Source organism: Atta cephalotes (genome assembly GCF_000143395.1).
Source record: "Atta cephalotes unplaced genomic scaffold scaffold00001, whole genome shotgun sequence".
Lineage (NCBI taxonomy): Eukaryota > Metazoa > Arthropoda > Insecta > Hymenoptera > Formicidae > Atta > Atta cephalotes.
The window spans coordinates 4,518,160-4,531,114 of NW_012130065.1; the positions used below are offsets into that span (position 1 = coordinate 4,518,160).

The 12,955-nt window shown below is 32.3% G+C and overlaps 2 protein-coding genes across 2 annotated transcripts; both read right to left on the reverse strand.

Moving 5' to 3' along the window:
* LOC105624038 (facilitated trehalose transporter Tret1-like) lies at window positions 1-4,642 on the reverse strand. Its single transcript, XM_012205430.1, has 6 exons — window positions 4,558-4,642; window positions 3,774-4,035; window positions 2,189-2,349; window positions 1,025-1,300; window positions 606-853; window positions 1-421 (listed from the first exon to the last, which is right to left on the reverse strand). Exons 1-6 carry the CDS (start codon window positions 4,640-4,642, stop codon window positions 23-25), a joined length of 1,431 nt encoding a protein of 476 aa, XP_012060820.1. The 3' UTR covers window positions 1-22.
* A 1,857-nt stretch (window positions 4,643-6,499) lies between these two features.
* LOC105624141 lies at window positions 6,500-12,551 on the reverse strand. Its single transcript, XM_012205535.1, has 4 exons — window positions 12,543-12,551; window positions 10,295-10,487; window positions 9,039-9,352; window positions 6,500-7,829 (listed from the first exon to the last, which is right to left on the reverse strand). Exons 1-4 carry the CDS (start codon window positions 12,549-12,551, stop codon window positions 7,326-7,328), a joined length of 1,020 nt encoding a protein of 339 aa, XP_012060925.1. The 3' UTR covers window positions 6,500-7,325.
* Window positions 12,552-12,955: the final 404 nt, after the last annotated feature.

Genomic DNA, 12,955 nt, shown 5'->3' on the forward strand with positions numbered 1-12,955 from the left:
TTTTGATTCAGTAATTATTTTATTAAGTTTTGTTATGTTTTTCTCGCTGCTCTGGGTCTTCCGTCGGGATCCTAATTTGCGTCCCATACAACTCGATTTGAATTTCCTCGAGGCTTCTGCCCTTCGTTTCTGGCACCATCACAGAGACAAATATGGTTCCGATTAAACTTATCATGCCGAATATAGCGAATGACGAGGAGATTCCCATGAGATTCACTATGTCCTGAAAGCACTTTGTCACGAGAAAGGCCAACGTCCAGTTACACATCACGGCAGTGTTTGCCACGCTCTTCACATTGTTTGTGAACAACTCACCGACCATCAACCATGGTACGGGAGCAAAGCCGATACTGAAAATTACGATGAATACTGCGAACGAGAGCAGAGGGATCCAAGAGAAGCTCGAGAGATCGTGAGAGCTCTGAAATAACCGAGAGAAGAGCAAATCAATCTAATTAAGAAATTTCAATGTAGAAATATGAAATTACAAATCGATATACAATTAAAAATTACTATTGATGATCATTAATATTTTTAATCAAATATTTAGAGAATTACAAATTTGTAATTAAAATTTATATTGATATTAATTAATATCTTGTTACCTGGAAACGAAAATATCCTGACATTGTGAACATACAAACTGCCATCACTGACGCACTAATAAATAATAATAGCTTTCTACCGACGCGCTCAATCAAAACAGTTGAAAAATAGGTAGCAATCACTTGTACGACACCTATTATTACTGATGACGTAGATGAATTCAGAATTGAGCCCGCATCATCGAAGATCTTTTTTGCGTAGAATATCAGAATGTTAACACCGGAGAGTTGTTGGAAAAACATTAGACCTGAAATCATTAAATATTGAATTAAAGCTAATATAATATATGTTTGTGTAATGTATCTAAACAAAATTAGATAAAGTTGATAAAATTAATAGAATAATTAGCTATTGCAATAAAAACATTAAGTAATCGATTTAATTCGCAACTAATTACTGATTAAACTAAATCTTTTACCGAGTATAATGCAGGTCGCTCTTTGATAATTCTTCAAATCCGAAATATTTGGTTCGATTTCTCGCATTTCTGAGGTTTGAAACTCGAGCCTGGTCAATTCTGCTTCAGTGCCATAACGAATTCCCCTGAAGTGTTTTAGCACAATATTTGCCTCGTTCTTCTGACCTTGCATAACCAGCCATGCTGGTGATTCCGGTACGAATGGGAAGAAAATCAAAAGCAAAGCGGGCGCCACGGAACAAAGTATCGCGATGACATGCAAGCTATCAGTAAAAGCTGTAAACGTTACCGCTTATCATTTCAGGAAAGTTATACAGTCGTGTGTAACAACTAGAATTCTCGCAACTTGAAGTTCATCTATCATTACAAACACCTTCAAACTATGTACAGTAAAGTTAAGTTCTTTATAATGACATCTTCCTTTAAAATGGAGTAAAAAATACTCGCTATATTTTCTTAAAAATTAACACAATATTATGCTTATTCCGAGCTATAAGTAAATTAACTTTAGATTAATATAATTAACAACAATTCTTCCTTTAATTCTCTGTGTCATTAGATAACTGATATTACATATTTAACAGCTATGTTTGCATATTGCAGCAAATTAAAACTGAAAAAAACTGTAAATATTCAACTAAATAATTTTTTATAAAGTTTTTTATTATTAATGTTAATTATTTTACATCAATTTTGCTAATCAATATATTATTGATATAATAGAATATACATTCACACAGAAAACAATATACATTTTAATCAATGTGCCTCTGACTTTAATTATAGATTTTAGATGCTTTCCAACGAAACACAATAATACATAATGTCAACTTATAACTGAAACGTAGCTTTTTTATTTCATTGCCAGAGTGAAATAAGAACAAAGGTTTTGTAAACCTACGATCCGAATATATTTGAATATAATCTTAAAACCTCTTATCAGAGTATCATTTCTAAGAAAATAAATGGTAATAAAATGTAAAAATTTCGTAAAATAACGTAAAAGAATGACACAATCGAATACAGCATTTTAGTTACGTACGTTTGTGTCAGTTAAAAAGCACGGAATTGTATATTGTGTTACATAATGTTGCTGGATTGAGTATTAATAACATGGCACATATAAAATTATCCAATATTATATTTAGAAAAGTGCTTCTTTACCAGTAGAATATGCGAAGAGAATTCCGGCAGTAATCTGCAATTGAAAAATGATGCCAGGGAAGCCTCTAATGTTCTGCTCGGCAATCTCAGAAGCGAACATGGGAACAACGACAGATGCTGCACCGCATGCTGCCCCCGCAACAAACCGAGCCAAGAAAATCCTTTTGACGGAAAAACTCGATTACGTAATGTAAATATAAAATCAATGAAACCGTACGATAAAGTCACTATCGCTGACTGGGAATGCAGTCAATGCAATTAATGGAAAAGTTCATGATAGCAGAGTTCGACGAAAGATTTCGTTTATTACTTGTTTAGACATGTTATTAATTTCTCTGCCATTCTTATAGAAATCTAATATCGGCTAATTTATTACTGGAAGTAATTAATTACTTATTTGAAGTACTAAAAGTATTGAACAACAATTAAATATTTAATATTTAAGATAAATCTTTTAGTATTAAATTGATCAGTATTAAGGAAAGTAATTGAATAATTTTCCAGCTTAAAAAAATAGAGTCATCTGACCTTTCTTATTTTTTTAACACGAGAATACAAAGCATGCAAAATGCCATTGCTATCTTCTAAAAATTAAATAATTATCAGAATTTCAGCAATAATAATATTGTAACTTATTATTAAAAAATCTTTTTGTAATAAAAATAAATATTCATATGAAAAATATTGAAGAAAATCGTTTATAATAATTATTTTAATTCAATTTAGAAATTAATAATTTTGATGGAAACAACGTTACCATGTTTTCATTAATGTAAAAATATGGTAACGTTATATTTAAAAATATATGACATTATATTTAAAGAGACTTGAATAATTCATAAACACTTCATATTTTGCACGAAAATGATTATGGAAACTTAATTTTTTTAATTCCAAAATATTCTTAAACTCTATTCTTTTATATCTATGTAATTAAAATTCTTATATTTTGTTTACAATTAAATTACTTAAAACCTCCTTCTCATAGAAATTTGAGCTACTTTAAAAAATTATTCAAAGAAAATTGCACGATTCAAAAATTAAAAAAATACAAAAGCCTACATATTAACTATTTATTCTCAATATGTATTTGATTAAATCCTTAAATTATATGAAAAGATTAGAACATCTCTTTAAATTGGCTAGTAACATTAGATTTCTAAGGTAATTGAATCATTGTATAAATTAACGATTCATTGAAGATAAGAATTGGATATATATTATTTTTTATTTTGGTATAATATTTGGTATTTTCTGTTTACATGTCAGTGAAAAAAATGCGCACGTTAATATTTTACATGAGGCATTCTTTAAATTTTTTCCAATATAATATGTACAATTTCAAATATATTTCAATATAATTCCAAATATGGGAAGAATTTCATTATTATTATTACGAGAATGAAATACCGAATGAAATGCTAAAGTCAAACCGTATAATCTACAATGGATCCAAACAGAACACAAGTTATTGACAACATCAAAATAAATCCAAAATGATTATTAAAAGTTTTAATCATTTATGATTCATTTAATGTCATTTTGACTTATTATTCTATTTGGGAATCTTCTTACCATATCTTACCATATCTTACTCTGCACAAATCCGATAATATACCAACAAAGAAATAAAGGCACGGTCGTTATCCAAATCGTCTTCTTCCTACCAATCTTATCCGCAAATATTCCCGTCGGAATAACAGTTAGAATTGCACCGAGAGGGACCAAAGAAGAAATCCAGGAACCTTCCTGATCGCTGACAGACAGCGTATCGTTCGTGTTATAAAGTGGCAAGGCGGATGACGTCCATGATAAATATGTGCCAATCGAGAATGCGGCGAGTGTCGCTAAGCGGTAACAGAAAGTAAATGTCAGACACATTCATCTTGTAAAATTCCTCTTGAGAAATATTCTATTTGATCTGTGTCGCGAAATATTTTATCTTCGATAACATTCTGTTCTGAGAATTCTTTCTCTTCACGCTACTCTTGATATCTTCTGCTCAGAGATATCCCATAGGTACGCAGCGATGGGAACGCAAAGTTAAATTACAGTCAAGAGATGTCTATCGAGAGAGTTTTAACTAGAGAAACAAACTTTCGATTAAATTAAGAGACGCGAAAATTAATGCAGCAATCGCGTGTAATAGCTTTGAGATTTTTTTTCCAAAGTCACTACGAAGCTCCCAGAGGCTACATAAATGAAGGTAAATTTACACTGTTTTTTACCATTAAAATCTATCTGTCCTCTAAGCTCTCACGCTGGATTCCGTTTTTCAATTATCTATTAAATATTCATGTGTAAATGCAGTCGCATCTCAATATCATGTGAGTTCGCGAGAGGATTAAACGCCCACCCGCAAAACTCACCCACAAGCACGCCCATGTATTGCGCGCATTTCGAAATCGGTCGCTCACACGACGATCTCTCGTCACTCTGTGCAATTAAAATCATTGTGCATGCACGAGAATCGAGCGATCACTTTAACCACTTAAAATACTGCGCAAAATCAAACGGTGCTCGCCATCGATACTCCGCACGTGTGCATACCAATGCGACAGTTCAACGGTATTAAAAAGAAAACGTCATCCATCGAATACCGCAGATCGACTAATTCTAATACGCGTTCTTCTGCAGTAAGACTTTCTTATCAGCACCCGTACCGATATCGGCGATTCAGTTGTAACCCCAACGCTTACGTCATGGCCAGAGTCGAGTCTTATATCAAGTCAGAAGTAATCTACATACTATTATCTACAGTATTATATCTTCACCTCGACATTTTGCATCTCTCAGACTCAAGCAGTATTGTGTGCGAATAAATTCATCTGTAGCTATTTAAACTGCGTTTGTTGTTACTTTGGTGACGACGTTCGAAACGTCGCTTTTCAACGCGTCCACTTCTATTTTCATAACGCGCTCAGTTGAATCTAAATACATAAGAAGTGTTGTTTCTCAAATTCAAGTATATTATTTAATTTTGCGAGAACAGAAATACTGACACTTGATATTTCGATAATTCATCTCAGAACATGACTGAATATAATAATATTAATAATAATAATAATAATAATAATATCATTATCAATAATTTGATTTATTATATGTAAAGATATCTTTATGAACGTAATTTTTACATGTTTAAAAAATTCATTAAAAGATATTTGAAATTCGAAGATACAATGAGAGATCAATTAAAGAGAAAACGTAAAAATAAATCATTTATTGAAATTTATTGAATTTATTGAAAATTGTGTATAGTTAAAATTTAATTTTTTAAATAAAATTTAATTTTCTTTTTAATTCTCTTATAAGAAAATAATTCATATTTTTAATTAAGATATACCATAGGTAATTATTCAGTTTAGTTACCGTATCTCAAAAATCAATGAAATTAGGCTTATTCGACGCGTTTTTGCATGAAACGAAAGAATCTGGCAGAAAAAATGCGTCGCTCTACCCTGCGAACTGAGATTAAGTGTTAAAATTAACAATTATTGAGATTAGGAAATCTGTCACAAAATAAGGTCTATTTTTAAGAACTATAATTGTACTGTTTTTAAGAACTATAATTGTACTTCTATATGGATTTCGATTTTCCATGTGAAGCGACTCTCCTTCCCGACTCTCACCCCTTCCTCCCCTCCCTCTGCAAAGGGGACGCACACTTCTATAATTGTAGTTGTGAAGTTAGAAAATCTATCATGTAGACAGTGGAGTGTGTAGACTAGTGCTTATTGGTTCGGGGCGGTTACGTGGCTCTCGCGTAGAAGATTGTAAATCTATGTCATTTTGCATTAAAAAAACTTAGCCCTAACCCAACTCATTTTTTGATGCGAGATGGCCCTTATTTCGCATGGAAGGTTGTAAGTTGTAAATCTATGTAGAACTTTGCTTCTTGGATATACAACTTTCCACGCGGAAAGTAAAAAATGAGTAAGGTTAGGATTAGGTTTTTTAACGTGAAACGACATGAATTTATAACCTTTTATACCTTTTATAACCACGCGAAAAAGGCCACCTCACATAAAAAAAAAGAAATGAGTGAAAAATAACTTTGCATCGCGACAATTTGCAATATTTCGCGACAGTGACAGATTTCCTAACCTCAATAGTCGTCGACTTTAACGCTTAATATCTCGGTTCATAGGGCAGAGTGACACTTTTTTTGTTAGATTCTTTTGTTTCATGCAAAAATGCCTCGAAACTTAAACTTAATTTTATTGATTTTTGAGGTATGGTAGGTAAACTGAATAATTACCAAGGTATAAATATTTAAAAATATTAAGTTATAAATAAGCACACATTAAGTTACAAGTATAAGTAAATCTATTGCAATTATTTATTTGGTTTATTCATTTTATACAGAAATGATCGAGAGCGAATAAAGAAGAGTCAGGAGAATGTAAAGATAATAGTAAACTGCATTTTTCTTTTGTATTTACGTAATCAATGCAATCTACTAACAATCTTGAAAACATGACATCATTAATGCCTTTCAATCATACTAAAAATAATAAAAGAAAAATATTCACGAAACAAAAAATAATTTACTTAGTCGCGATTGAGATCGCGCAAAGTAAGCTTACTATTACAAAAAAAATAAAGTTAGGAAGATACTCGAATACGAATCAAGTCCGTTCCTTCACACTTCCGCGAGAACAATCATTGAACAAACTCGAGAAGCATTCGTGTAATGTTTCCTCAAATTCCCGACACCGATACTTATTACGCGAGACGATACATTTGAATGCAAATCTTCGTTTTGTTTCTTTTATATCGCGAGTATTTATCAACAAAAGCAATCAAAAGCTATTATTTAACGACTCTTGATTGTTTTTATTAAATACACATATATATATGAATTTATTTTATTTTTTTCATCCTTTTACCTCTTAATTGAAGTGAATTTTTTAATAATTAAATTTACAAAAAATATATGCTGTTTCTTTTTAAAAAGCTTTAAAAAATTCAACAATATATTTTATTCTTTATTCTTCTACGAGATTGAGATCCGCTGACTAATTGGAAATTCAAGAAAGAAAATTGTATGCGGTATTATAATATTTGATACATCGCGCTTCGACGATGAACTCTTACGCCCCATGGGACATTTTCTATGGTGCCGACATGATTATCACTTCGCTTCGGGTAGATTAGTTGCCATGACTCTGAATCCATTGTGATCGGCGATGTAATGCACCTGCTGAAGAATTCCATTGGGATCGATGTAACTATAAGCTCCCCTAGTGGTACCGTCAAGCGACCTGGATTCGGTTTTGGCGCTCGAATCCCCGGTATAACTGTAATCGTATTGGCCCAGAGAGTCCTGGGTGTGATGCAGCGAGCTGTGAAGGAATTTGTAAGGCACTGGAAATACATAAGATGCAGGCAAGGCTACCCGTTTCTGGATGTTGGAGAGCGGCAGCAGCTTTCCCAGATGCAAAGCGTTCTGATTAGATGTTCGTTCATTGTCCTTGAGAAGCGTGTTCTCCCTTAATGATGTTGTAATAGGTAATGACGAAGCAATGGTGGTGGGACCCGAAGAAGTGGGCGATACCTTCGAGAGACTCGGATCTGGCTTGGGAACATTGATTCTCTCTGCCTCTGATCTTGACAACAAGAATGGATTGTTGATAACCTAAAAAAGAAAAATCGAATAAAAGAAATATGGACATAGAATATGAAAAGAACTATTTACTAAATTTTATTTTAATATTAAATAGATATGAATTTATTTGGAACATGAATTGGAATATTATTCTAAATATCATTTTATAATATTAGTTTTAATTACTTTATACAATATGTTACATTTTATTAATCCATTAAAGTTCATGCTAATACAACCGTGATAACGCCTGAATACGTGATTCATAGCATAAATGAAAAAAAAATAATTCGTATTTTTTCGTTTTGCAAAATTGATTGAACGATAATTGTTTAAACAAATTATTTAAAAACTAAAAGTGCCATTTGATTCTACGTTTGAAAACAAGGAACTTTTATTCTTGGTATTTTTTCGAAAAATTATTATAAACATTTTAAGGTGGCTTATGTCCCTCGTCTCTCACTGAACTCGGGGTGCTTTTTTAAGTGAATCTAAAAAAACATCTCGAGTTTAGTGAGAGGTAAGGGAAGTAGACAGAAGCTACCTCAAAATGAGAGGAAAAACGAGTCAAAACCAGAAAATCAAAAAACAATATGCAATACCAGAGCATGGGAAGCCGACTGCACATGCAAACCATTTACAACAATTTTTTTGCATAAACAAAGCACCAGCTCGAAAAAATATCAAGAATAAAAGTTTCTTGTTTTCAAACATAGAATCGAATAGCACTTTTAGATTAAAAAAAAATGGACATTTTTAAACAATTTGTTTAAACAATTATCGTTTAAACAATCAATTTTGCGAACGAAAAAACGAAAAAATACGAGTAATTTTTTTTCGCTTATGCTATGAATCATGTATTTACTTTGGCGTTATCACGTATTAAACGCTGTATTAAATATGAGCCTTAATGGATTAATCACAATTTATATTTTTAGCGATCAATAGAATTTTTGTGTTGTTATAAAATAATATAGAGAAAAACTGTATACATATATTTTTCATTATTTATTTTACTTTGTTGTTATATTGCTTTATGTTTTTATGTTATTTTTTATTTATTTTATTTGTAATAATAAATTTTATATTTTTATCGAAATTCTTTTATTAAACAAAAAATTCCACAGCGATTGCAGTGCTATAAATTCGTATAAAAGTACGTAGATTTTTCCTTTTTACTGTCAAGTTCCTTTTATATTCGAGCAAACTTCGATTGAGATGTTGGCGCATCTTACACACCTCTATTTCTCGCGTTTTCGAATTCAGCTCGGCTTTGCTGTTGTCGTCCGGCTGGATTTGGGCGAAGCTGAAGTACGACGGTAGGATTTTGTACGACAGAAGATTCTGATCTTGCCAATTGGTCTGATGCGACTTCTGCAATTCTTCAAGATGATTTTTCTTCGCCGCGGCCACTTCTGGTGTGTCCTGTATAGTTTGCAATTCATCCCTTGGTGGTTGCGGCAGATTGCTCGCGCTGACTCTAAATCCATTCTTATCATCCGCCGTATACGAGACCGTTTGCAAAACTCCATTTGCGTCAATGTAGGAATATCCTAAAGGCACAAATAGAAATGATACTCATCGACGATAAATACTATTACATCTGAAGAACGTTTGTTCATTTAAGAACCTATTTACGATTTAATCTTTTATGATCTACTGTTATTATATATGTTATTTGCCATAATTATTGTGATTATTGTTTTAGTAAAATAGCATTAATTATGTAAATCTTGTTTCAGTGATTACATAGATATTCACACAATTTCGCGCGCGTTACATTATGCATCCACATATCGTGAGTCATCACATTGCAATCGAGAGAGAAGCGATCTTAACTCGCAACTGCACATTGTCATCCGAAGAAATTCGCAGAGACATGCGGCGTATGGGCGTCTTTCTTACGTCATGCTGATGAGCGTTAGCGAAAGAGTCACTCGCGAACGTAGGCCGGTAATACACCTCTTGTAACACACTTCGCAAAAGAATGCATTCCATTTATGCACTTGCCGCACGCGCATCAGATCACGAATCGTGACAAGTTTTGTCATCCATTGAGAATAAATTTCGTTTTATGTTTAAAATATATATAAAAAGAAAGCCAATCAGAACCAGTTGTTCGAGTGTAAATAAAAAGACACAAATGTCTTTATTCTCATGTAAGTAACAATAACAAAATCATAATCAACTTTAATTTTTGAATAGACTTATTTATGTAATTTAGAATTAGATTTCATATAGATAAGAACAAAAAGAAGAATTAAAACGTTTATTGTTCATACGAGATAAAGACATATTTATGTGCACCCAAACAGCTAGTTTTGGCTCTGATTGGCTTTTTTTATATATTTTTTATGGATTGATTTGTACGAGCCTCTTTTCATTAGTTTGTTTTACATTAACGTAGAGCATCTCAACTTTGAGATTGGTCTCGATAAAGAACTCTTTTATTAAAATGCCAAAGTGTGTAAATTTGTAAATTTTAAAAAACTCACCACCCTGCGTGACGCCATTTAAGGTAGTTTCCGCTTTGGCGTGATGTGGCCCCGTGAAAGAATATTGATAAGATCCCGATCCATCTTGTATGTGGTACTGTCTTAACGGCGAAAGGGCTGGTATCGGACTTAGCCAAACATTAGCGAGCGGCGAAGCGATGGATCGTCCGATAACGAAGCTGCACAAAATTGTCTGCAGAAAAATATAACAATTATTTCATTATCTATAACATCATTAAATTATTATCGGCGTATTAACGCTAAGCAATCAAAAATATGATAAATCTGCAAAAAATTGTCATTAGTGAAGACTTAGTAAATGTTTATATCGATTATCGGCACACCATGGTATACACCGTGAAACATGATTATTAATAAAATCCTCCTATGGTGATTATCTCAATATTTATTGTAAATAAAAATGTACTAATTTTCATTAATTTAAAGTACCGAGTAATTTAATTTACAATTATATTGTGATAGAAATTATCAAATTATATTGTGTGATAGAAATTATAAAAAATCTATTGCTCGAATTAAAACTGTAATATGCAACATTAGTTTATTAAGGTTATAATATTCCAAACAGAAATTCTATTTATTAAGAAGTTAGTTCATGCTAAGCAACGATTTATCTTAAGAGCTTCCATTCTGCAAAATGAGATGCGTCTCGTCACCGAACAGCTTATTAACCTATTAATGAAACAGTACATCAGTTGCAACAGCTATGCTGTAGACAGCATATAACTGTCATTATACAGGTATAATTTTCTACACAAGATATTGCTATTATACAGGGAGATACATGCGATAACATTAGTTGTGACAGTTACGGGAGAAGACTACCCCTTCACCTTTTCTCGATAAGCATATAACTCATCGATCGCGGAAGTTCAACTCGATACACGGGTTCCCCGAATAATCGAATTGCATTTGTTATGATGTTTTTCCGCGAAACAAAGCCATATTCCTCCAATTGCGACATATCCAGGACTTCGACCGCCAGTGAGCAACCACAATTGTGTATTGCGGTTTCTGTTAAATCAATAGTTATTACCGGAAAATAGCGAGTTAGCCAATGCTCGCGTTGAAATGATACTACGGAAGCAATTATTATCATATTAATGTGAATTCTGCTTCAAAATATACTCGGTTAATTATAAAATTGATACATAAAATGTATCAGGCGTCCGTTTTTCCTTGGAAGATTTTTGCAGTTCATGCTGGATACATAGTAAATTGAATTGTATAAAACTTTCATTTCATCTCAGTTCTTTGTCGCGATATAAAACGAGAAAAGTTTATTCTTCTATCACGAAAGCAGAATTAAATTAGAGACGCTCACGGGAGCAAGATACTTCAAATTGTCTTGGGATTAATTACAAGTTGGTCAAAGGAGATGTAAGTAAAATTATCCTGGATACAAAGCTAAATATGAATTATACTTAATCATTGATCACACTGAAAAAAAAAATATAGTCAATTTTAATAAATATTTAGTTGAATACTGCCAACTAAATATTTATTAAATATAAAGATAAATTTATTTGATAAAAGAAATGTTTTTAATAAAAGAAATTTGATTTAACAATCATTTTTTTTATTGAACAAATATTTACTTACTGTAAGTAAATGTTCAGTTGGCAGTATTGAACTATAAATATTTATTAAAATTAACTATATTTTTTTCTCAGTGCACGTTTAATTATTTGGCGAGCATAAAAATTCAGTGTGCAATCTAACTTTTTTGTTAATGCATGAATACATGTCGAATTTTAAACGATAAAAACTTTTTTATTTTTGTGTGAATTTCGTGAAGTCTCAAAAATTCTACCTTTAAACAATAAAGAACAGTTTTGCACAAATTTTTTTCACTTTTATATTTTTACTGAGAATCTTATAAAACATTAAAAAAAGAGTCTGGTTATTAAATATTGAGTAAAATAATTTCAATTAAATATTCGGTTAATATAAATAAAAAATAATTTTATTTTTCTAAACATTTAATAATAATTATCAAACATTAATTGATTACATTATTATATTTGATAATATTTATTAAATATTTAAAAAAATAAAAATGTTTTTTGTTATATTAACTAAACATTTGATTGAAATTTATTTAACATTTGATAGCTATTATCAGTTTTTTTTTCAATATTCAGTGTATGGTGAAAAGGGTTAAAAAATCATACATTGATAGAAGAGTTAAATTACTCAAAAGAAATTTAAGAAAGGATTCACTCACGAATATCATGATGAGGCCGCCGGTAAACCGTCGCTCGATCGTGGCTAGCGGATCGGGGCCCCTCGATCACGGTTTTTCTTTTTCGCTCGCCTAGGATAATCCCAGTAAGAGTCAGCTAACGGGTGTGAGAATGTAAGCTCTCAGTCGCATCCTCTTATATAGGATCACGTAGACCTGCCGCCGCGCGCTTACGGTGGTTCCCCACCAAGTATCGCGCGCGACGAGGCCCTAGCGAGGCCCTACAGGGCACAGGATCGTACTCATGGAGTCCCAAGTGCCTGTTTGTTGCCCACGGCCGCAAATCACCCGGCGCTCGATTTCCACGCCGATAAATCAACGTTTATTGGTCTCGAATACGAGCCGTCGATCTTGCGCGCATTCCGGGCTCTGATCATGTCCAGACACTCCAGACT

Coding starts and splice junctions, on each gene's coding strand:
- LOC105624038 (XM_012205430.1), bottom strand. CDS start 4,642: ATGATTTTAATTGCACAGAGTGACGAGAGATCGTCGTGTGAGCGACCG. Junction 4,036..4,557: donor ATACATGGGCGTGCTTGTGG/GTGAGTTTTGCG, acceptor GTTACCGCTTAG/CGACACTCGCCGCATTCTCG. Junction 2,350..3,773: donor TTTGTGCAGAGTAAGATATG/GTAAGATATGGT, acceptor TTCCGTCAAAAG/GATTTTCTTGGCTCGGTTTG.
- LOC105624141 (XM_012205535.1), bottom strand. Junction 9,353..10,294: donor AAATGGCGTCACGCAGGGTG/GTGAGTTTTTTA, acceptor TTGTGCCTTTAG/GATATTCCTACATTGACGCA. Junction 7,830..9,038: donor CGAAAACGCGAGAAATAGAG/GTGTGTAAGATG, acceptor TTTCTTTTTTAG/GTTATCAACAATCCATTCTT.